Source organism: Erinaceus europaeus, chromosome 20 (assembly GCF_950295315.1).
Source record: "Erinaceus europaeus chromosome 20, mEriEur2.1, whole genome shotgun sequence".
Classification (NCBI taxonomy): Eukaryota; Metazoa; Chordata; class Mammalia; order Eulipotyphla; family Erinaceidae; genus Erinaceus; species Erinaceus europaeus.
The window spans coordinates 52,950,245-52,975,932 of record NC_080181.1 but is presented as its reverse complement, the minus strand read 5'-3'; the positions used below and the strand labels follow the sequence as shown (position 1 = coordinate 52,975,932).

Below are 25,688 nucleotides of genomic sequence, written 5' to 3'. Positions count from 1 at the left end.
TGAGGAGAGGAGTTGCACAGCCCATCCTAACAGCAGGCCCTGCCAGGGGCAGGAGATAGCATACTGGGTTAAACACACATAGTACAAAGCACAAGGACCGGTGCAAGGATCCCGGTTCAAGCCCCAGGCTCCTCACCTGAGGGCAGGTGGGGAGGGGGAGCTTTGCAAGCAGTGAAGCATGTCTGCAGGAGTCTATCTTTTTTTCTCCCCCTTCTCTTTTAGTTTCTCTGTCCTATCCAACAACAAAAATGGAAAAGATGGCTGTCGGGAACAGTTGCTTCGTAGTGCAGGCACTGAGCCCCAGTGATAACCCTGAAGGCAAGAAACACACACACACACACACACACAGAGCTTTCAACTGTCCCAACTGTAGTTCCTGAATGTTGAAAATTTCCAACACTGGACGAGTAAGGATAGGAGGTCAGTTTATATGAACTAGTGCTTCCGTGAGAGCCTAGCGATTTGGTTCAATGTTGGCAAGACTAGATACTCCAAGTGCTTCATGAACAAGTCACTTTACCATCAACTTCCCACAAAATTGAATAGCTGTTACATAAAAACATTGCTGGGGGCTGGGCGGTGGTGCACAGTATGAAGTGTAAGTCCTCATGCAAGGATCCTGGTTCGAGCCCCCGGCTCCCCACCTGCAGGGGGGTCTCATCACAGGGAATGATTCAGGTCTGCAGGTGTCTATCTTTCTCCCTATCTTCCCCTCCTCTCTCAATTTCTCTCTGTCCTATCCATAAAAGGAAGAAGAAGAAAAAAAAAAAGATTTGTAGCGCAGGCACTGAGCCCCAGCAATAACCCTAGAGGCATAAACCAAGAATAAACCAAGCAAATAAAATAAAAATCTTTTTTTAAAAAAAATGCTTCAGCATGCATATGTTACCGTGCACAAGGACTTGAGTTCAAGACCCTGCTCCCACCTGCAGGGAGAAACTTCATGAGCGGAGAAGCAGTACTGTGGGTGTCTCTCTTCCTCTCTCCCTATCTTCTCTTTCCCTCTCAATTTTTCTCTGTGCCATCAAATAAAAAATACAACAAACAAAAAAAGTTTCCATAAAAAATATTATCTTCTAAAGGAAAGTATTTCAGACATCACCAATTTTAGAAGGAATTACTCTAACTATTCCCTCTTTTGCACTCTGACGAAAAGTAATCAGTTGTTAACTTTAAAGCAAGTTGATGAAGGAAAGAAAGCTCAACTTAAAACAAATCAATACACTTTCAAGGGCAGCACAGCTCAGCAGACAATCTTTATTGCCTGGGAGGGGGGGTAGCAATGACTAATTTAGTCTGGGATGGGTCTTGAAAAAGCAAGTGTTTTTCCTCTGAATTTGGTCAAACTCACAAATGTAGCAGTGACTAGGGGTCCACTGTACTTCATTCATTTGAAGAAGGTTTAGCCTTTGTGGGAGTCTGCCCCTCACAGTCGCTAAAGGACACTCTTCTGTGTTTTGCCTCTGCTTCTACCGGATGATACTCACAACCACTCTTGTAATCAGACCACAGTTCCTACCTGAGAGCTGTGAGCTTCCAAGGGAGCCCTGAGTTTCTCCACATCTCAGCACCCCAGCAATATTTTTAACTTTCAATGTATGGTGCCATCAAATCAAGTTGGGTTCTCATCTTTTGAGCTACACAAAAGATATCACGAAATACTTGATGTAAGATAATGATCTGAGGACAGTCTTGTCACCTGCATTCACAGGCGGGGACCACATGTGCTCAGGAAAGCATGAGGGTCCATGAGGACCCCACGAGAACACCCACCGGGAGCGATGGTCTCCAGCGTGTCAGAGCTGACCTTCCGGGTACTCGCACAGTGACGGAGGGTGGAGCCTGAAAACACGAGGTAAAAAACGACATCATCTTCGACTTTGTCCTCTTCGGCAAGCAGCACTGTGACCACACAATCGCCCTGGAAAGGAGAAAACATCCTGAGTGAGCAGGGCCTGCCTCCATTTATCAAAGTTCACACCAGAACATGCCAATGCCGTCCGCAACCTGGATGTAAGGCCCTGCCCTCCAAGTGTGCACTGTAGCAGTAGGCAGGCCAATAAGGAGACTACCAAGAGCAGGCTGGGCACATTTCCTTGATGAATGGCACAAATTCAGGATAATCTTAAAGTAAGGCAGAGAGGATGGGAAGTATACTGAAGTTACTTCCTGAGGGTGGGGTGGTGGTGTGCCTGATAGAATACACGTCACGTTACCAAGTGTGGGGACCTGGGTTCAAGGCCCTGGTCCCCACCTTCAGGGAGGAAGATGACATGAGTACTAGAGCAGTGCTACAGGTAACTCTCCTCTCTGTCTCATGCTCCCTACTTCTCTCTATCTCATGCTTTATCAAAAAGAAAAACAAACAGAAAGTGTTCACCAGGAGTGTGGAGCTGTCCTGCAGGCATTAAAGACTCAGCAATGACCCTGACGTTAGAAAGGAAGTGGAAGAAAGAAATAAAGGAGGGGAGGGGAGGGGAGGGGAGGTGAGGGGAGGGGAGGGGAGGGGAGGGAAACCTCTGTGCCTAGCTGCAGCATGAGTCCCTCAATTCTACAACATTCTATAGGACACGGCCAAGTAGAAAGCCTCTGAGCTGGTCTAGCAATGGGAGAGAGATGTGCTTGGGTCCCAGGCAGATAGATCTGGGATTCAATCCCAGTCAGGAGAAATTTATTTAAATCCTCTAAACCGGGTTTCCTTCATGAATGGAGGTACCATCTCTCCTTACAGCCACTGCATGGGAATCCTCAGAACATACTCAGCTTCCAGTCTATGAAAATCTTACCTACTAGGAAAGGAGGGAGGGTTGTTAGCTAGTCATTTCTGTTTCCTAACCATCTAGAGTTTCTATGTGTCTTTCTCCACCCCTCTATTAAGCCCTTAGAATCATACATGTCACTATTAATGGCTCCCTAACTACTTAAAAGGCACCTCTGTCCTTTATTTGTAAATATTCTTCTAGAAGGTTTTATACATTAATCTTGAACTGAGGTGAGTAGTTAAATTGAATATATTCCGTGATGTACAATCCTAATTGCTGTTCTCACAAACATAAACATTATGTCATACACATTGTAACCAAGCACCAAACAATTCTGTACGCACCGAAGTTGAAAAGAACTGAGGTTTAGTACTGTAAGTCATAACAGCATGCTATGAAGAACAACAATTCAGAGAAAGCCAGGTCATTTTAGCAGTGAACGGGGTAGAATTCTCATCACACCTCCCCCCCCCCCCCATTATACTTTAGCTACAATAAAGCCTGTAAGAAAAGCATGTCCTCTGTGGCCACAAACTCATTAAGCCCAGAGGCATCCTGGAGAAGCAGACAGTGTTTACCACAGCAGAGAAAGCCAAGAATCATTAAGTCAGGCTTATAACAGAAGTGCTCCAACAGGTCAATTCTCAAAGAAGTCTTAAGTGGTTCCCCAGGCCAAGGAGTGTCTTTCTTTGTCCCCAGAGCCGCGTTCATGCCCTGTGCATAGCAGGTGCTCAGCTCTGCTGAACACAGCTTACAAGTCAGAAAGGACAACAAATAAGCTGTGACTCACCCTGAGTGTTCAAGCAGAAAATTCCAAAGTCTCGAGCACACAGGCTAGCACAGCGGGTCAAACCGAATAATCACAACTGAGAACTATACTGTAGACTTTCTTTGAAATATGTAGAGAAGCAACGACTAGTAAAATGTTTACTGTCCTCTGGTATGGCTAACTGCAAGCAGTTAAAATGTCTGCAGCACACAGGATATGAGTACTGAAACACCACTAGAACCATTAGCCGAAGTAGAAAAGTTTCAGTCTTCAGAGCTCAGATTAGTGAACTATATCATCTATATATATATGAGAGAACCAGAGCACCAATCTGGCATGTGCCGTGCCAGGGATTAAACTCAGAGCCCCAAGCCTGCAAGTCCTCTGCTCTACCACTAAGCCAACTCCTCAGCCCAGGGTATACCCACTTAGATTTTCAAACTGGAATTCCAAAAAGAGACCTTCCTTTTCTAGATCAAAGATTTCCTTTCCACGAGACCTCACTTCTTTCCGGGACTCTCTCTGCACCCCAGACTTGAGCTGTGTCTGAGACCTTTAACTGCAGAGTAGTTGTTTGATTAGGGAGGGAATGAAAGGCATTTGAGGGGGTGGGAGGAGGTGATTACAGTGTGACTGAGAGGCAGGAACAAGGCTGGGAAAAGGGAAGCTGTGGGAGTGTGAGACAGGAAGTTATGAGGGAGGTTTGGTAGGAGATGGACCAGCACTGATGTGTCAGGTAAGAAGACAGTCAGCCAGCCACATGGTACGTGAAAGTAGCCTGTCGAGGCAGTGTGACCACTGCACTGGTGTGCCAGAGCTGGCTTGCATGGGCTCGTGAGAGTTGATGGTTGTATTTTCAGGGGGAAAAAATGGGAACATTCACGGCAGAGAGAACAGCCACTGTGAGGTATTGAGGTACTTAGCATGTACAGGAACAGAAGTCCACCTGAAGCTTCCCTTTAAAAAAGCTTCCTCGGGGGTCGGGCACAGTGGGTTAAATGCACAGGGCACGAAGCACAAGGACCAGCATAGGGATCCCGGTTTGAGGCCCCCGGCTCCCCACCTGCAGAAGGGCTGCTTCACAGGCGGTGCAGCAGGTCTGCAGGTGCCTATCTTTCTCTCCCCCTGTCTTCCCCTCCTCTCTCCATTTCTCTCTGTCCTATCCAACAATAGCAACAATAATAATGACAATGACGACAACAAGGGCAACAAAATGGGAAAAATGGCCTCCAGGAGCAGTGGATTCCTAGTGCAGGCACCCAGCCCCAACAATATAACCCTGGAGGCAAAAAACAAAACAAACAAACAAAAAAAAACCTGCCCCAACAGAAATCCAGCAACAACTATGACTTCTGGCATAAACTCATTCCATGTATTCAGACTGTTCTTTATTTCAATGCCAAAATTATCTAATGATTTGACTTGACGTTTAAAGGTACTTTTTATTCAGTCGGGCTCATCTTTTGCCAGAGGAAGTATGGGTCAGTAAGATCCCTCAACGTGCCTTTTTTTCGTAATAACTTGTGTCTGTATTTCAGCAAAAGCATCCCTCTTCCTAATAGTAAGACAAAACTTTTAAGGATTACTAGTAAAGATAATCGAATTTCATGCTTGTCTTCCAGCTTCACAATTTTGTGGCAATAAGATACATGCACAAGTTGAACCAGCAGGGGGTGCTGCTGAACCCAGCTGAGTTCTCCAGGAGTAGTTTTAAAGAGGATCCTCCCTGGTCAACAGAGAAATCTAGACATTTCTGTTGGAAAAGGAGTTAAATTACAAGTTTAGAAATCACTTCATCTGTGGCCCCTTAACAGGAAGTGTTCTGCAAAAAAGAAAAGGGCTTTTAAATTTACTACAGTGCAGGAATTATTTGTTTCAATGTAATTTTTGCTTTAGTTTGTTGTTCAAAATTTCTAAAAGTATGAGAGTGGGGTCCTTTGTTTTTTATTGTTTGCTTGAACCCTGCCTCTCTGTTCTTGTTAAGCGAAGCTAAATTGGTCTCAGAGTATTGGGGTGGCTTTAAAAAAAAAAGTCAGCTTCTCTCTCTCTCACAAAGGTTTCACAATTCTGAAACTGCTAGAAAAATTATAAATAGCTCAATACTTAACCAGATTTCCCTTAGTGAGAAGGACCAGCTATGTGGGTTAAGTACAGGAAATGTAAGAACTTTATTAACCTTGATAGAAAGTGACAAAGTGGGGCCGGGTGGCGGCACACCTGGTTGAGAGCACATGTTACAGTGCACAAAGACCAGAGTTCAAGCCCCCAGTCCCCATCTGCAGGGGGAAAGCTTTGCAAGTGGTGAAGCAGGGCTGCAGGTGTCTCTCTGACTCTCACCTTCTCTATCACCCCCTTGCCTCTCGATTTCTAGCTGTCTCTATCCAATACATACATAAAGATAATTAAAAAAAAAAAAGAAAGAAAGTGACAAAGCTAGAGGTGAGGTGATGAGAGCCGGGGCTGAGGGCTGGGCTCAGTCCTAGGGCACATGCAGGGCAAAACAGGCACGCCACCCCGTGAAGCTATTTTGGTGGCCAGGTGATGGAGCACCCAGGTTATCATGTGCAAGATCCTGGGTTCAAGCCCCCACTACCCACCTGAGGAGGGTGGGAACCATCATGGATAATGAAGCAGTGCTGGAGGTGTCTCTCTCTCTCTGTCTCCCCTTCTCCTCTCAATTTCTCTCTGTCCTATCAAATTAAAAAACAATAAATAATTACTAAATAAAAAATACCAATAAAGCTATTTTGCCGACCCATTAAGGTAAAAATTAAAGCTGGTAGCACTTTCTAATTAATAATAAATAGCTATGTGGATATTAAAATATACAGTACCTAAGATTCATAAAAGCCCTAAGAAAAATGCTATCCTTTCAGGCAAAGTCATATTTTTCTTACCCAGCATCAATGGCAAAACCATTTCACATAAATATCCAGGTTTTTTTTTCCAAGTTTCCTCTTCAAGTGTCAGAGTTCTAAAGAGAGATGAGGAGCTTTAGGAGAATCTGCCCAGGGCGCAGTGCACACGCCCTGTCCTGTCTTCTGCCACCAGGACAGGGACAGCCAGGCATACTGACTGTGCCAGGACCATACATGTGGGGACAAGAACACCTCCTGCTGGCGAGAAAGTGACATACACGAAGCACCTCTCAAAGGAGCACTCAGCGAGGAGTCACTGAAAGCCAGGCACTGTCGCCATCACTGAAGCCAGGCCCAGTTCTCTCAGCAGCACTCCACTGCAGGTAGGGAGCGTTCAACTGTGCCAAGGCTGAGGACGCCAAGGTCCCCACAGCTGCACAGCTCTGGGGCAGGCATGCACACCCACACCTGCCTTTTCTCCCTAGGAACCCTGCATGTGCTGTTCCAGACCAGCCAACTCTCCCAGACACTTACTAAAAAGCACATTTCTACTAAGGGGTCAGGAGACAGCGCACCAAGTAGAGTGCATACTTCTCCACGGTCGAGGACTCGGGTTGGGCTTGATTCCCCACCACCACGTGCTAGCACCATGTAAAGGACAGTGGCACCGTGGTGTCTCTCACCCGAGAGGCCGTGGGAGCATCTGCCAGAAGTGGTGAAATCATAACCTCCAGATGCAGACTCTGGGGCTGCAGCCCAGCAGTCAGTGTGATGCCTGCACCAAGCTTCACGGGGTCATCATGGAAGGCCATGTCTGTCCATGACGCTCCCCTTCTTACTCACCAAACTCACCTGTCATTGTCTTGACCTGCAATCCTTCAGTTTCCTATTCCGCAGGCTATTCTGCAGCCCCCTCCCCCCACGAGCACAGGACGAGCAGATACCCCAAAGTGACAACCCACAGGAAGAGCTTCCAGACAGCAAGGCCCTCAGGGGCTCCACCTCCCTTGTGCCTCAGCAAGTGGTGGGAGGCCCTGGGACCCATCTCCTCTTCTTTAAAGCAAGGAGTCTGACTGCTTACGTCAGGGGGATGTGGGGTGGCTGAGTGAGCACATCGGTGTGGGACCTAGCGCATGGTGGTAACCTGTGGAGGCTCCCTGGGGCCCCACTTCAACGCAGGCCGCACGTATCGCTGCCACTACGCGGCTCGCACGTGCTCGTGAAGGCAGATGGAGAGACAGCAACGCAGCTCCAAGCAGATGTCTGTGCAGGCGTCCCAGCACACTGCTCCTCTTTTACCTGTGAGGCTTAGCAAGGTCTGGGCAGCACACGATCACAGCTGTAGATGGAGCAAGGATCACAGGGCTCTGTGGAGTGCTGACTGGAGGACGGACACACTCACACACACACACACACACACACACACATACACTTGCAGTGGCTTCCAGTCATGCTGCTTACGACTCACTTACCAGACGAGTTAGGACCAAGAAGGCAGTGGTAGCCAAAGCTGATGAGCTGAGGGAGGCAGGGGCGGCAGAGAAGGAACCTGTGTTCATGAGGGTGGGTTATAAGCACTTACTTCCCCTGGCCTTGGACTAGTGCAAGAAGATGACGGGCGTGGTAGAAAATGAGCCCGCAATGAGACTGGTGGGCCCATGGACCAAAAAAGGCATGTACCACTGCCCAAGGAGAAAGATAAAACTCACATTTCCTTCTGTGGACAAAACAGACAGCTGAGAATTCCCTCCTGGCTGCCAGAGGCTGTGCAAGGCACAGGGTCAGCGCTAGTCCAAACAGAGCTGAGTGGGGGGCTGCGAGGGGGGACAGGGGCCGGCAGCTCCTTCCAGGTCAAAATCCAGTAGCCAGACAAGCTCTGCCGATACAGACACCACGTCCTACACTTAAGGGCAGGAATCTCTAAGTTTCAGTCCACACACGAGAGGAAACAGCATGAAGGAGGAGAAATGTGTAGGGAGACTGGGGAACAAGTGCCAAAGGTGCATGTGATCAATAACTGAACTGTACACCTTGCAGGGGGAAAAAATGACTTCTACATCCTGACAGAGTCCTACGGTGCTGCCATAAATATGTTTCCAATGTTCTGTTAGGATGGAGCTGTTTATGGATATCTGGGTTACAGACTATGGACTACGAGGCAGATTTTAGAAGTCTAGCTACCAGCCTTAGCTGAGACAAATGGTGCAGCACATTCAAAGGAGGGCAAGAAAAATCTTTATTCTTCAGGTTTATTCTAGAACTTCCAAAGAGAAACTTTGCTGTCCCAGTTCTCCTCAGCTGTAAAATAAGAACACAAGTTCTCTTAACTCAAGGGTTTGTCAGGCCAATGAAAAAGAGACTCTGGTAGGAAGAAGGAAAATAGCTCCAAGGAAATCATGCACATGCAATGCAAGAAGGAAAAGGACTGGAACTATGTGGGCTGAAGCTGGATTCCTCATTTCACCGCCCATCGTCCCAAGTTTTCCTAGAGGTCTCATCTCAGTGATCAAAGCCAAGTGACATTTCCGGGACTAGTTCCAAGGTCACAAAGCTCTCAGTGTGGCTTCATCTCTTGACAGATGATCTCCAGTGGCCTTTCCCTTTGGGGTCATAAATCTCACTCAAAGAAAAGTCTCATCTCATCAGACATGTGTAGTCATTCATTCATGGGGCAAAGACCCTTCCCGAAAGACAGCTGTAATCTTAGCTCATCAAAAACACCAAGTGGCTATTTCGTGGACAAAGTGCTGTGACAAGTTACAAAGAGAGCAGTGAAGGCCCGCACATGCAGTCTGTACTAAGATGCGCGTGGCGGAGCACATGGGGACAGGCAGGTGTGAGCACAAGTGTGCTTGCTTCAAGGGTTGGCAGAGTCTAATAAAGCCTGTGGCGTGAAGGGAGGAGTGAAGGGCTCCTGAATCCTGAACGATGATGAGCAGTTTTCTTCGTGCATGTGCTGGGAGTAGGTTTACTGGGTTTGAGAGAGGAGGAGCGGCACATGGTTGCAGGCCAGATAGAGAGACTTCTGTATCTGAAGCCTGCTCCCTGCCCCCCAGCTCAGCTGGGGACTGAGACCTGGGAGTTCTAAAACCCCAAAAGGTGGTCTTGAGGTTATGCAATTCCAGAAGCCATCTCCAACCTCACTCCAGACCCTGAAAGGCTTATCAGTTCCATTTGCTTCTTGGCCTGCTCTGCTAAGTAAGTGCAAAACAGATCTGGCTTTAATCCCTCACCACTCAACAAGGAAGAACTCATGAGAAATCCTGAAAGGACATACAAATGGTGTGGGCTGGCAAGACAGCTCACTTGCTCTGTTATGGGTAAGGACCAGGTTCCAGCCAGCTCCCTACCACACTGAGGAAAGCTTCATTGCTGTAGTGTCTTTTTTTTCTCTCTGCCTCTCTTTTTGCCTCTCTCTCTTTTTTCTTTAGTTTAAAAAAAAATTTTTTTTTTGTCTCCAGGGTTATTGCTAGGGCTCGATGCCTACATTATGAATCCACTGCTCCTGGAAGCCATTTTTTCCTTTTGTTGTCCTTGTTGTTTTACCATTGTTGTTTTTGTTGTTGTTATTATTGTTGTTGTTGGATAGGACAAAGAGAAACCGAGAGAGGAGGGGAAGACAGAGGGGGAGAGAAAGACAGACACCTGCAGACCTGCTTCACCGCCTGTGAAGTGACTCCCCTGCAGGTGGGGAGCCAGGGGCTTAAACTGGGATCCTTTCTCCAGTCCATGCGCTTCGCGCCATGTGCGCTTAACCTATTGTGCTACCACCCGGCCCCCTCCTTTCTTTTTTTCTTTAAGATTTGATTTACTCATGGGAGAGGGAGAGGGAGGGAGGGGGAGGGGAAGGGGAGGGGGAAGGGGAGGGGGAAGGGGAGGGGGAGGGGGAGGGGGAGAGGGAGAGGGAGAGGGAGAGGGAGAGGGAGAGGGAGAGGGAGAGGGAGAGGGAGAGGGAGAGGGAGAGGGAGAGGGACAAGAACCAGATAGCTCTCTGGTACATGTGCTGCTAGGGACTGAACTCAGGACCTCATGCTTGAGAGTCCAAATCTTTATCCACTGCCCCTGCCTCTGCCCCTGCCCCACCTCCTGGACCACTCCTCTCCGCCTCTCTATCTCTGTATCTATCCCAAAAAGTCAGCCTGGAGCAGTGAAACCCCAGTGCTGACCAAGGAAAAAAACTATCTTGTAACTGGCTTAGCTCAAATTCACTCCTACTTCCTGGTAAGAGATAGTCAGCCTAATGTTTAGTGGTCGTTGGTGTTGCTTTGGGAAATAATCTCAATCATTTTCTCCAAGACCTAGCCTTGGAAATCTCTGCCTCATACATGAGGCTCCCAAGTCCCAGGTTCAATCCCCTGTACCACCATAAGCCAGGGCTGATCAGTGCTCTGGTTAAAAAAACAACAACACAGAGATAGTGGATGTGGGGAGAGGTATGTGTACAGAGTCACCTCCCAGTGATGGGTCTGCCCAAAGCGCTCCCATGAATTCAAGCCATCCGCTTTGTTCCTTTGGGTCATGCTTAAACTCTAGGGTACATCAGAATCAGCTTAAGTTCTTATTAAAAGTGATTTATTTATAGGACCCCACCTATATTTTAAGTGTTTTATTTTTAATCAATAAGTAGGCCTGAGGTGGGGTCTGAAAATTCAAATCTGTAACAAGTTCCTCCTGGTGCCGATGCAGCTCCAAAGGCCTGTGTTCTAGGACAACCTGGCTGTCAGTCAGTCCATACCACCCCACATGACAAATGCTGCCATGGCAGAACAATATTTATAGGATCTATGTCTCACATTTGAGAAGAGGAGCAAATGAAATTCGGTAGAAGAGACCACCCCGAGATGGGGATATGAAGGAAAAATCAGGCTTTAAGTTACAAGGTCAAAAGAGGAACTGCGAGTAAAGTCATGCTGATTTGCAGAGATCAGGGCAGAGTTTTGCATTCAAAGCCCTGCTTCACCTCTTCCCAGTTGTCTAGTTGCATCAACAACCTGTGCTTCACAAAGTTAAGGAGAGTATCTCAGTCACCTTACATGAAAGGTATTCAGTTCCAGGCATGCCCTGTCCTCTCTAAGCAAAAAAAAAAAAAGGGGGGTGGGGGTGGGAGGGGAGCTGTAAACACAGCTGTAAACACAGATTGTTAGCACAGAACATGTAAGAAGTCACACAAGGGAACAGTTATGTGCTTTCTGCCTGTCAAAATAAAGGAGGTGGGTGGGTTTTTGTTTGTTTGTTTTGCCTCCAATGTTATTGCTGGGGCTCAGTGCCTGCCTGCACTACAAATCCACTGCTCACGGAAGCCATTTCTTCCCCTTGTTATCGGTGCTGTTATTATTGCTGTTGCTGCTGCTGCTGCTGCTGCTGCTGTCACTGTTGGATAGGACAGAGAAATCGAGAGGGGAGAGGAAGACAGAGAAGAAGAGAAATATGACACCTACAGATCTACTTTACCTCTTGTGAAGAGACCCCCCCTGCAGGCGGGGGGCTGGGGGTTCAAACCTGGATCCCTGCTCCTGTCCTTGCGCTTAGCACCATATGCGCTTAACCCACTGCACTACACCGTCCAACCCCCAGGAGGTGGGTTGGGTCTTTTACAACCACCTGAAGTGTCTGACCATCACCTGTGAACTGTGTTTCACATTTTGTGTATCACATATTGCCCTGCTCAAGCCTCACAACCATTCCTTGAGGACTGATCAGAAGATAGAACTGTCCTCCCTCAGGTTTCCAAGGCAGTTCCTCCTCTTCGACTGTCCTTCCTCACTGGTGCTCCACTCACCCACCCTTCTCACTCTGCCTCTCAGGGCATCCTCACGGCATCCTCAGTGCTGCTGCCTCTGGCCTGTGGATGCTCTTGGTCATGCTATGCCCTAACATCCTTGGGGACAACTGTGTGATGCTCACAGTCCAACCAGCAAACTGTCACGGTAACAGCACAGGGTCACTTGTGGTCAGTCCCTTCTGGTTCTTCCCTTCCTCTGTGGAGCGTGGTTCTTTGGGCTTTGGTATTCATGGTGATGATGTCTGTATGATCCCAAGAGCCACAGCGCCCTTCATCTTGCTATGTGAAACCCACCTCCCTGGCAGTAGCCTAACAGGAGTCTCTGCAGCGACGGGAAAGTCCGTGCCTGCACTGCCACTATGGTAGTCCCGCCACAAGTGACTCTGAGTGCTCTGCAACAGCAGAACTGAACGCTTTGTTTTCATTTCATTCTGACTGATTTAAATAGCCACTTAAGGCTAAGTGAGTGCTGCAAGAAATAAAGCATCTCTCCATAGACTCCTCTCTACACAGTCTACGACCTGATCTGTCCTGTCCAGCCCATCCAAACAGGCGCCCACCCCCCAGCCCTCCAGACCATGCCAAGTTCCTCCCCCCAAACACCATTTCCTGCACTCACTCCTGTCTCCACTGTCTGCAGACTCAAGCTGGCAGCAGACCCTGTCTTCCTGGGAAGTCCCCTAGCTCCTTCCTCCTCCTGCTAAGGAGTCCCCGCTTGCAAGGTTCACCCAATACTTGAACTCGTCAGCACCTGAGTCCTGTGAGAGACCTCAGGGCCTCGGACGAGATCCTCTACTTACTCCACAGGAGCTTCATAAATATTGGTGGGATGGATTAAAAATGCAGAAAAGTCTTGGAGCTCTGCTTCCCCAGAGACCCGCCCCACCAGGGAGAGAAAGACAGGCTGAGAGTATGGATCGACCTGTCAACACCCATGGTCAGCGCAGAAGCCACTGCAGAAGCCAGACCTTCCACCTTCTGCACCCCATAATGACCCTGGGTCCATACTCCCAGAGAGTTAAAGAACAGGAAAGCTATCAGGGGAGGGGATGGGGTACAGAGCTCTGGTGGTGGCAATTGGACCGCTCTTATCCTATAGTCTTGTCAGTGGTTCCATTTTATAAATTAATTAAAAATAAATAATAAAAACCACAGAACAGAACATTATGTGTTTTTTGTTTTGCTTTTTTTGTTTGTTTGTTTGTTTGTTTTGCAGGGAGGGTGTCTTCTTAGACAGAAAACCCAGCTTTTACTAGAACCAAATGGAAAATTAACTTCAACCCTCTTCATGCACACACCACCACCACCACCACCACCACCACCACCACCACCGCATCACTGGAGAAAATACTCTGTAGACAGGCCATGAAAAATCTCTGAATGATGAAACCTGCACCTGCTGAGGAAATGTCAAGGAAAAAAATAAGAAAATGCTAACTGGGAATATAAAACCCATGAACTTCAAAACCAGCTTCTGGAGACCAATTAAGTAATCTTCCAGAAGGAAACCGACACTCTTGTTCTGTGGAATTTTCACAAGTTGAATTAAGGAACAGTTAACTTCCTTATTCCTTTCTGGCACTGGTAACAAAGTGCTGTTATTTACACAAGGTCCTCAGATCAGGCAGGAAAGCGCCAGCACACCACAAAATATTGGGGAAGACACCTCAGAAATGTATTGTTAAAGCAGAGGCAGGTAATTCATTTAAGAGATTAGAAGGCTGATAAAGCTGTCTTTGTAGCAGCTTTACAAAATGTAATCTCGCAGTCCAGCAGAAGGCAGAGAGAAAACCCGGTTATTTCAACTACTGCCAGAGAAGAATGGTAAAATGTGGCCATTACCAAGTAAATCCTCTTCCCTATAATGAAGAAGCTGAGGAACAGTAATGAATGAGGAACAGTAATGAGGGTAACCTAAATTCTGTCTAAGTCCTTCAAACAGCATTATTTAAACAACATGCTTGTTGAGAAAAATTATCTCACACCAATGTAAACAAGTTTAATATTTAAAGTTATTTAGCATTAAGGAATACACATATGGGGCTGGGCTGGGTGGTGGCACACCTAGTTGAACACACATGTTACCATGCACAAGGACCTGGGTTCGAGCCCCAGATCCCCACCTACGGGGGAAAGCTTTGTGAGTGGTGAAGCAGGGCTGCAGATGTCTCTTTGTCTCTCTCCCTTCCTCTACTCTCTCGATTTCTGGCTGTCTTTATCCAACAAATAAAAGTAATAAAAAATTTAAAATAAGCAAAGAAAAAAGTACACATACTATCTCCTATTCACCACCTAAAGACTAGTCCCCCTAATCCTTCACCATCCAACTGTCTTTTACTCAATTTCTTCCTTTCTATACCAGCAGTCAATATTTTTTCTTGCAGTACTAATTTGTTTCTTCATGTGTTTTGAGCCTCTTGCACATGTGGCTGACAATCATGTGACATCTGCCTTTCTCCTAATGTAGCACCCTCAGTCTGCCCATGCCGCGGCAAATGGACAGCGTTGTTCGGTCTCTTCTCGTAGCTGAGTAGGATTCCATTGTGCATACACTGCGTCTTCTTTACTCACTCATCTGTCAGTAGGCACTTGCGATGTTCCCAACCCTTGGCTGTTACGGATAGTGGTGCAATAAATATTAAGGAGAGATACCACAACTTGTGAGAATGGCTAACAACCAAACAGGAAACAATGGATACTGGAGAGGTTGTAAAGAAAAAGGGACTCAGTTACACTGCTGGTGGGAATGCAAACTGGTGCCGCATCTTTGGAAGATTGCATGGAAAGTCTTTAAGCAAATAAAAATGAAAATTACTGTATGGCCTGGCAACACTACTCTAGGACATTTACCCAAAGGACACACAAACGCTTATCTAGAAGCACATGGGTATCCCTTTCTTCACACCAGCATGACTGACGGTGGCCAAAGAGTGGAAGCAGCCTAAGTGCCCATCAACAGAGGACTAGCGGCTGGAGAGGCTATGGGACATACGTTCCACTGAATATTACTCAGCAAACAAAAATGGCTGGCGATGTTGTGTCCTTTGGGACAAAGCGGATGGAAGTGGAGGTGATTATGCTTAGTGAAATAAGTATAATAAAGAGATGAGAGACAACTACCAGATGGTTCCACTGGAGTCTAGAAACTGATACACATGAGCATACTGTTTCTGAGACTTGTGAAAACTATGGTGGTTATCTTTAGGAGGTGGGAGGGTTGGGGTACAGAGCTTTGGTGGTGGGTGTGATGTTGAACTAAAAACACTACAATTTTACAGTCTTGTAACCTAATAAAAAAAAAAAGGAAGGAAGAAAAAGGAAAAGAGATACATAATCCAAACATCCCACTTCTGGATATTTATTATTCATAGAATACAAAATCATCCATTTGAAGAGAGATTTTCAAAATGCTTTGACTGGTTATAAGTGCATTTCTTCTTCTGAGTCTCTCTTCATTGTACACTCATCTTCTGGACTCAGCTCTGTTGCAATGAGCACCCACAGGACACATTAAGTCAAAGCACCAAGTCAGGTCTTCAGGTACCTAAATGGAGTCAGGGTCAGTCAGAACCCCAAGGGTGGCAGGAAACCCCTTGCAAAGATTTGTACTCAGGATGGAAATGTGAGTCAAATAGATGTGCTCCTCTGGGTGTCTCTTATTTCTAAGGGCTTTACAGTCAGTCACAGGACTTGAACTCTAGGTCCACCATAGCTGTGCAACTGATTTCTACTTCCTCAGCAAATCAGAGAACATTATCAGCAAGAGAAATGATTCCTATTCTACTAGAAATTATTGCGATCATTAGAGAGCGCTTTTTCGTGTACATTTTAAATCAAGAAAGACATCCAATGGCAGAGAGAATCTTTCTGGCGATGTTCCTCTGCTGCCAGGGTGTTTTGTTCCTGTCTCTTTCCAGAAGCATTTACATGCAAAAACATTCAGCACTTAAGGGAGAAAGGAAAGGAGGACATAATAAGCCAGATTCACCAGGGTTTCTGGAAATTTGCTTCATAATTGGAATGACTCTTCCCCTAGAAAATCTAATAAATGTGGGTTTTTATCCCACACATATGTCAGGTAGTAATAATGATCCCATATATAAGCTTGGAACATGCTTTGGAACATAATTTACATTTCTCATCAGTGTCTTTATGGTCTTACAAAGTATTTAATTTGGGGAGAGAGTGACATCTTTTTGGTTTTTCTAAGGAAGACCCAGAGATATGTTCAATCAGCCACAAATCTTAGGGATACAAAATAGCCTATAATTGAACAATTTGAGAAAGGTGCCCCCAAGTTTTCCCTCTTTAAATTCATCTGTATGGTCAGTTTAGCAAACAAAACATTACCAAAAGAAATCTCGGTGGCAGTGTTAGCCATCTGTTCTGGAGTATTATTACCATAAAGAGCCAATGACCACTAGAACTCTTAGAAAACCAGTAAAGAACATTATTACTGTGATTGTAGTACAGGAAACGTTAAAGAAATGACTTACTGTTCAGGATGTTGACCTCCCTATAACTAAGTTGGGTCTTATAAATCACCCAAGCTCTGAGTATAAATATCTAGCCAAATAATTCATGGAAATGGCTATCAGCAATGTCTCTATACCAAAAGTTATATACATTACATATATTATTTGACTCCTTTATCCATTTAGAGGCATTTCAAGTAGACTGCAAATTCCTCTCAAAAGTGTCTACAGCCTCTACAGACTTACTAAACCTTACCTGTCAAGTCGTCCAAAAGAGAACTCAAGGCCAGCTTTCAAGTATTCCTCTCTTCCTCCAAGACTTTCTTTGCTCTAACTTAGCCCACTCAGTCCCAGGTTCATTTTCTATTTCTCTGAGTGTGCTTTGAATCTCAAGTTCAGATCAACCTGCCTCCTGTGCACTGGCTAGACTAGTTAGTTATCCAGAGGTGTTGCCACAAACCCTGAGAAACTTGAGGCAGATCCTCTGCTCTCTCTGTAGCTCAGTCTCCTCCCTCTTTCAGAAGCCTGGCTTAGCCACCCCTCCAGAACAATGCCTCATCAGGTTTTTTTCCAGTCCTGACCTCTCCCCCAAAATGCATTCCCACATGCAGAGCAGACTGGGGACACTTTTTGGATGCATCATCGCAGCTTTTTCTCTAGAAATGTCAAGTTCTGGGAGGGGGAAGGGAGTGACTCCTTGGCATAGAAGCATCGGATTAATGTGGGTTTCCTTATTCTTAACACTTGATTTATTACCTACTTGCAGGTTGGAGAAATTTAGGCCTGGCCCAGTCGGATCTCTTCTAGGAGGAACTGGAGAACTGAGATAGGAGAGGTGAGGTATGTACAGACCCCTTCCTCCTCCTCCTTCGGAAGTTTAAAGATCCTGCTTCCTTTTCAGCTGTTCATCTGCGGGAGGATTTGTTTACTGTTGCTAGTGTCCAGTTGCTAGGGCCAGCAGGATTTAGTGGGTGGAGGTGGCATGAGGCCTATTTTGTTTTATAAATATCCACCTTCATGTTTTGGCTTTTTCCTTCATTATCTGACAGCTCCCCTCGACCCATCCTAACCCTTCTAGAAGAGGCGTAGGCTTTCATCAAAACAGAAGGGCCCAACAGCCAAAGGACGTATATTGTGTCAATAAAATAAAATAAAATAAAATAAAATAAAATAAAATAAAATAAAATAAAATAAAATAAAAAAACTTCTTTAAAAAAAGCATTCACGGGGCTGGACAGTGGCATACCCAGTTGGGTACACACATTATCACACACACATTATCACACACATTATCACACACATTAACACACACACACACACACACACACACACACACACACACACACACACACACACACACACAACACACACACTGACTCAAGACCCCAGCCTCCACTTGCAGAGGGGAATTCACAAGCTGTGAAGCAGCACTGCCGGTGTCTGTCTCTGTATATCTCTCTCTCTCCCTCTCAACTTTTCTCTGGCCTATCAAATAAAAATTAAACAATTATATAAAAAGAGAAAGAATTCCACTAGAATTGGTGGGATTATTGTAGGGGCACAGAGCACCGGTGATAACCCAGGGTGGGGGAGGGCGGCATTCACTGATTTGTGCTTTGCCATAAACAGTGCCTCAGACCTTCAATCTCCTAAAGGTAGAGATAAAAACTTAGGCCTCGAGGTACAGGTATGACCTGCAGCGTGCCTTTTTAATGTTCTGAATGACTACAGTTGGTTGTCTCCCAGAATATAACTTGCCTACATCTAGAATAAAACCAGCAGACACTCAGCATCATTTCACAGGGCGCTAGATGATTCTTTCTGTGAGTGTAAAGAAAGTTATTTACTCACTCTTTGTTAGCAACAGCCGCATCCAAAGATGACTTCAGTATCTATCCAGGGCCCACACAAGGGAGACAGACAAGGAAAACTGGGACACATGTGAGCAACACGACGAAAAGCAGGGGTTCTAGCAAAATAAAGCACATCTTGCTAACAATTCTGTAGTCTTAACCAACACGTATCTCATTGGCTTTCAGCAAATGCTGAGAGAGCCGAGCTTTGTCTTATTTGGTAGGCATAGCTTCACTGAAAATTACAGTATTTTAAAACTCTGTACCAGGTAGCGGTGCACTCTATAAAGCAGACTTCTTATAATGTGCAAGGATGCAAGTTCAAGCCCCTGGTCCCCAACTGCAGGGGAAAAGCTTCATGAGCTGTGAGGTTTACTTTCCCTTCTCAACTTCTCCTCTCCCTCTTGATTGCTCTTATCCCAAATAAATAAATAAATAAATAAATAAATAAATAAATAAATAAATAAAATATGAAATGTTTAAGACCCCTGTAGGGAAGCTTGAAAAAAAGCCAAGCTGGGAAGGGCAGCTGCTCTGTCATGCACACATCCAGGTTCGGGCTCACCCAAGGCTCTTGAGGCAGGCAGGCTCTGTGCTGTGACATCTTCCCCTCTCCTGTTTCTCTGTCTCTGTCTCTGCTATCTGAAAAAGTTGGCCTAGAGCAGTAAAGCCCTGGTGGTGACTGAAAAAGAAGAAGAAAAAAGCCCCGTGTGTGTGCATGATGACAGAGACACTGCCCTGTTGATTCCCTGGCAATAAATTACTCACAACCTGGCCTCTGCTGCCAAGAGTCCTTTTGCCCACACCCTAGAGCAACCCCATTTAACAAGAAATCCAGAAGGCAAAAGATACTTCCAAACTCCAGTTGAGGATGAAGCTATTGAATAAACCTAACTACTACAGAATAACTGGCCTAAACGCTTCATTTTCATAAAATGCCAGTAGGTGGAAAAGCCACACAAAGCAGAGGAATTGCTCTAGGATAAACGGACTAAGGGAAATAAATAAATACAATCTGTGCTCCTGGAGGGGGTAAGGGTCAGAGGAAGTGCTGTAAAGGACACTGTTGAGATAATGAAATTTGTATACAGGCTCCCATTACATGAAACTATTACATCAATGGCATAATTCCTGTATTTGTTCACTGTACTGGGGTGTATCAGAGACTGTCTTCATTCTTATGAAACACATGCTCAAATATTTAGAGGTAAGAGAGTATGATGACCGTTAACGTTCAAACAACTTAAAGAACAGGCAATAAAGACAAAAGAACCCTTGTGGCTTCACCTTTTATGCCGGGGGGCGGGGGGGGGGGGTACATACCAGGAGCAGCACTGAAGCATGCCTGGGTCCCGCGTCCCTGGCACACTTTATGCTAGAGCTGAGCAGTGTTCTGGTCTCTTACGTAAATGTGAGTGTGTGCACTTTCCAGATGCTTCACCACCTGCCCCCTTCTTATTCAGATAAACAGGGCTCAAGCAATGGCACACCCAGTAGAACACATGTGTTCCCAGGCACGAAAGCCCGGGTTCAAAACTCAGTCTCCACCTGCAGAGGGGTGAGGGGGGACCTTTATCATTTACCAGTGGTGGGGCAGGGCCATAGGTATTTCTCCTGTTCTCTGTCTCCTACTCCCTCTGTCTCTGATTCTCACTTTTATCAAAAAGAAAGAAAATAGGGGTTTGGGTGGTGGTGCACCCGGTTTGCCATGAGCAAGGATCTGGATTCGAGCCCCCTCTTCCCACCTTCAGGAGGGACGCTTCACAAGCAGTCCCTCTCTTCTTCTCCTTCCCCTCTCAATTTCTCTCTGTTCTAGCAAATAAATAGAAAGGGGGAAAAAACAGCCACTGGAAGCAGCGGATCTGCAGTGCTGACACCAAGCCTCAGTGATAACCCTGGTGACAACAAAATAAATAATAATAATAAATGTAAAAAGGAAGAGAATAAATGGCCACCAGGAGCAGTGGCTTCATCATACAGGTAGTACCCAGCCCCTGAGATAACCCTGATGGGGAAAAAGAAAGGAGGAGAGGGGAGGGGAGAGATTAAAAAAAAAATAGGATAAGTAAATGTGATTAAGTTTTAACAGATGAACAAGGTGTGTTACATTCATGTGACATTTCTGTAAATCTGAATTCCCCTCGAACTCTGACATGTAAGGATGAACGGTGGTTACTTAGAAAGCCAAAGGGCCTTGTGCAGGTCTCTGCCCTAGTGGGTGCTGAGAGCTGTGTGCACTTCCTGGTCTATGAACAGCAAGTATGTGCATGTGACAAGCTGGCACAGAGAAGAATGGCTACTTGGGAGTCAGGATTTCTGGTGAAAACCCTGCCTCTTGCGTTTACCAGGTGAGTGCTCTCGAGCTTTTGTTTCCTGGCATGTGGCAAGGGCAGGTACACAAGTTTCCCCACCTCACAAGATTTCTGTGAGAACCAAATGGCAGCTCATGGAAAGGGCCTCTGTGAGCCAGGCCTCTGACAGCCCCAGTATGAGCCCCTGTATTGAGGAGGTTGTCGTGCAGACAGGGCAGGGGTGCAAATGAGCGATATTTCAGCAGGTGAACTGGTCACTCAAAACAACAGGAGGTGGACAGTTCACTCAGTGGGGCGTGTGCCTTGCTAGTGGCCCAGGTTTGAACTTCAACACCATAGGAGAGTGTCCCAACAGTGGGGAAAAGCTCCGGTGTGGTGACATCTCTCCCTCTTTTTAGCTGAAGTAAAAAATAATGGGAAGTTGGCCCAAGAGCTATTGAGATTACACAAGGGCAAGGTCTTGCACCACAAGAAAATAATAGCAGTTATTATGATTTTGACCTTTATAAATGAGAAGCACAGTTGCTTTAAAAAAAATTCCTCAATTTAATATACTTCACTTTACATCTAAATATTTCTTTTTTATTTTTAGTATATAATTTTTATTTATTTTGGATAAAAACAGAAATTGAGGGCGGAGGGTAGATAGCATAATGGTTATGCAAAGAGACTCTCACGTCTCAGGCTCCAAATTCCCAGGCTCAATCCCCTGCCCCACCATAAGCCAGAGCTGACCAGTGCTCTGGTTAAAAAAAAAAAAAAAAAAAAAAAACAGAAATTGAGAGATAGGGGAGACAGACAGACAGACTTACAGCACTGCTTCATTTATTTATTTATTTATTTATTCCCTTTTGTTGCCCTTGTTGTTTATTGTTGTAGTTATTATTGTTGTTGTTGTTGTTGTTGGATAGGACAGAGAGAAATGGAGAGAGGGAGGGGAAGACAGAGAGGAGGAGAGAAAGATAGACACCTTCAGACCTGCTTCACCGCCTGTGAAGCGACTCCCCTGCAGGTGGGGAGCCGGGGTTCGAACCGGGATCCTTATGCCGGTCCTTGTGCACAGCACTGCTTCTTATGACGCTTTGCCCTGCAGGTTAGTGTGTGCACTCAACCAGGTACTCCATCAACCACCAACCCTCCCCGCCCCCCCCCCCCCACAACCCCCAACTTACTCTATCTAAAGCATGGATGTTAAAAGATGACTACAACGTACTGAAGCTACTTTGCTCCAAATGAGCAGTCCCACAGAATGGGTTTAGGCTGCCTGTGAGTCCAGTCTGCTGGGGCAGGCCAGCAGCTCCACTGCCAGGAGGCATAACCTTATCCTAAAAGCCAGAGCCTCCTCTCCAGGGCTCTATAGTTCCCACTGCGCTCAGAGGGCCGTGCTGTCTATGGGAAGCCAGCAAGAGCCCACGCGATGGACTGACTTCCACAAGCTCTTCCCTCTTCACTCCCTAAGTCTCCACTCTCCTCCAGGGGGACCCAGCCCCACCTGTTATGCTCTTGGCCCCAGCCCCTGCTCTCTCTGTTCCTCAGCAGTGTCAGTGAGTCCTCCAGAACTTCTGCCTTCTAGAACCCTCTTCCAGAGGCCTTCCTGGTTCACTCAACCTAACACAGGCCCTGTGGTCAGGGATGTTACCCAGTGAAAATCATCCACTTTGTGTGTGTGAGACCCAAGGCTCAAGCCTCAGTCTCCACAAATTTAAAAGTGAAATGATAGTCCTTAGTCAGGTACTACCACATCTTGTTGATTTTTTGCTTTTCTCATGGATTACTGTCTTATCTGTGCGTTGGCTGCCTTCTCCTCTCTGGGATGTGGGTGCCATGAAAGCGGTGACTTTCTGCTTTGTTCACGGCTCGAATTTCCGGCACTTAGAACTGCACGTGGCAGGCATCTGAATGGGAGATGATTTCCCAAATAGTGGTGATTCACATCTAGTCCTGATGTGCAACTGAAATGAGCCAGCTCTGGAATAAATTGTTCACGGCACAAATGAATCCCAGATTGCTGGAACTGCACCTGACGCAGTCATGCCCTCGGCCCGAGTCCACTCTTCTAACTGTCCACTTTTATTGCCAGAAGCTCACTGAGCCTCACAGTCAAAAGTACTGGGTTCCCTGGGTGGGAAATGGCTTAACAGGTACAGCAAAGAAAGAACTTGCTTGTCTCGGGCCCTGAGCTCAATCCACAGCACTGCAATGCCAGAGTATACTCCAGAATCTCTCTCTTTGGTCAAATGAGTTTTTTAAAGGTGTCCAAGTCCTTAGGCAGGGAGAGATAGCTCAGTCTGCTAGAGTACAGAACTGGCATGCCTGAGGACCCAGAGCCTATGGGTTCAATCCCTGACACCACCTTATGCCAGAGCTGAGCAGAACTCTGGTCTCTTGTTTTCCTCTCTCATTTTTTCTCTTTTATAATAAATGAATGATTTTTTTAAATAGTCAGGTTCTTATGGATAATTCAAATATTCTACTTCACGCCCCTTCCCCTGCCCCACATTTCTGGACCTGTATCACTAGCTGTCAACAGCAGAGCATGTCTGTGCCCTTCAGCACATTGAAAGGAGAAGCCCATTACCTTTCACTCCCCACCCCCACCCCGTCAGGCCCTGGCATCAGCTGTCACTCAGTCAGCTGTCTTTCCTCCACTTTCACTCCCTGTAACTAGTAAGCCATTTAGCCCTGCTGTCTCTTAGGTATTTTGTGCAGCTGCCACAGCCTCTCCAATTTTCACTCCTGCTAATCTACCTGAGTCTGCGCCACTTAGAGGGAGGCTGTGGTCACCACCACGTGGTGGAGCTGAAGAGCAGGCCTACCAGCTCACCGGGTGATAACTGACAACAAACACTGTGTGGATGGAGGCGGAGGCAGGTGCCTGATCTGCTCAGGTGACCATGCAGGGCACAAAGGTCGTGCCTATGGAACCGCAGAGCTGACCGACGGGGGACTGAGACACAGCAACACTCAACTACTGGTCTCGCCCTGCACACTCCATTCTGAATTCCCTGCACTACCATAAACCAGGGCTGGGTAGTATTCTGGGGGGAGGGGGGGGAGAGAGAGAGAGAGAGAGAGAGAGGGAGGGAGGGAGGGAGAGAGGGAGGGAGAGAGAGAGAGGACCTTCAGGGAGCTGGGATAGATCACCCAGTAGTGCACAAATTTGCCATGAGTGAGACCCAGGTTCAAGTCCCCAGACATCATCAACAACAGTCTGTTGCATAGGCCATGCTACCACCCCAGACCTACTGCAGCAGGTAGGTCTAGATGCAGAACTGCCATGGAACAGCTCCCTTTTCTTCATCAAAACAGCTTGACTTGAAGGAGGTTGCCCTGGCGGTTCCCTGAAGACAAGGAGAGAGTGACTCTTCCACAAGTAGACAGGTTAAGACTACCCACTGACAGGCATGTGAAAATTGAAGTTTTAAATGTTCTGCAGTTGAGCCTGCCTCGTTGAGCACATGAAGATACTCAGAGCACTAGTTTGATGAAGCCTATTTCTCGGGCCCCAGGGATAATGAACCTGTCTCGTGTACGAGAGGCCCTGTTTCAACCCTTGGCACCACACAGGAGGCACAAGGAGAGCTCCAGGGATGATGGACTAAAGCTTTGCTCCCTTCTTCTTCTGCTCTAATGCTAGAAGCAGGTTGGGCCCCAAGTGGCTCCATGGTGGTACACGTACCTAAGACCAGATTTCTATTTCCAGTAAAGGAGGACCAAAAAAATAAAAATTCTTCGAGGCTGAATTCTAAAGTCTTGATTCCCTAGCATAATGAAGCTTGGTAAAGTTCAGTGAGTTTTACAGTAGCTTTTACAACTAACGCCCAGAAAATGCAGGCTCGAGCCACAATCTTACCGGCAATTAACTGCACCACTTTATCACATCATCTTCAAACAACACCTATTCAGTCCCTCTTAATTCTAGAGAGCATGAGCCTGAGACAAAGACCTCCAACAAGCTGCTCTACCTAGAGTCCAGCAAAAATACATTCCCTTGCTCCTTCCGGCTTCTGGGGCTGCCATCTTCAGCTTGAGTCTCTGTTTCCACCTCCAGAGCCAGGAACATGGCATCCACAGAGGTCTCTGGCTCTCATCATGTCAGATCAAGATTCACTGGCCCAGGGATAAGACTTCAGGAACCCTCACCCTGCTTGGCTACTCAACTTAGTTACATTTTGTCCAATCAATACCCTTTGGGGGGGTGGGGTAGATAGCATAATGGTTATGCACAGGGAGCATAACCAGGGCTGGGGGGTGGGGTAGATAGCATAATGGTTATGCACAGGGAGCATAACCAGGGCTGGGGGGTGGGGTAGATAGCATAATGGTTATGCACAGGGAGCATAACCAGGGCTGGGCAGTATTCTGGTAGAAGACGAAAAAAAAAAAAAAATCCTTCAGGGGACTGGGACATAGATCACTCAGTAGTACACACACTTTGCCATGAGTGAGGACCCAGGTTCAAGTCCCCAGCCACCACATGGGAGCATAATGCAAAAACAAATCCCACAAGCAGCAAAGAGACACTACAGTACTTCTCTGCCTTTCTCCCTCCCTCCTCTCTACCCTCTACCTTCATCTGCCTCTTGCTTTCTACTTGGAAAAAAGGGGGGAAAAATAAGCCCCCCCTCCCAAAAAAAAAGAAAAAATAGAGTAGGGGCTAGGGGGAGATAGCTCACCTAGGAGGATGCCTGCTTTGTCGTGCATGTGGCCCAAGTTCAAGTGCGGGCCCCAATACACTAGGGAAAGAAGCTTTTCTGCTGTGGTATTTCTCTATCTGGAGCCCAGAGCAGTGAAGCCCTGGTGATGAGGGGATGTGGGGGGGTGGGGAGGGGAGACAAAAAAAAGGGGAGAAAAACCAAACTTCCACAGCCAAAACA

The 25,688-nt window shown here is 46.6% G+C and overlaps 1 protein-coding gene and 1 long non-coding RNA gene across 11 annotated transcripts in view; both read right to left on the bottom strand.

Moving 5' to 3' along the window:
• AKAP13 (A-kinase anchoring protein 13) overlaps positions 1–25,688 on the bottom strand; it is a 323,919-nt gene that overhangs the window by 208,784 nt on the left and 89,447 nt on the right. For all 10 annotated transcript variants that reach the window (XR_009546608.1, XM_060179361.1, XM_060179364.1 and 7 more), the window contains exon 3: positions 1,774–1,921. Coding sequence is in view for 9 of the 10 variants with exons in the window: in XM_060179361.1 (XP_060035344.1) it covers positions 1,774–1,921 (148 nt within the window). In the remaining variant the exon portion in view is untranslated. The remainder of the gene's footprint in view (positions 1–1,773; positions 1,922–25,688) is intronic.
• LOC132534866 (uncharacterized) lies at positions 17,410–19,462 on the bottom strand. Its single transcript, XR_009546609.1, has 3 exons — positions 19,065–19,462; positions 18,498–18,615; positions 17,410–17,555 (listed from the first exon to the last, which is right to left on the bottom strand). It is a non-coding gene; the product is annotated as an uncharacterized LOC132534866 (long non-coding RNA).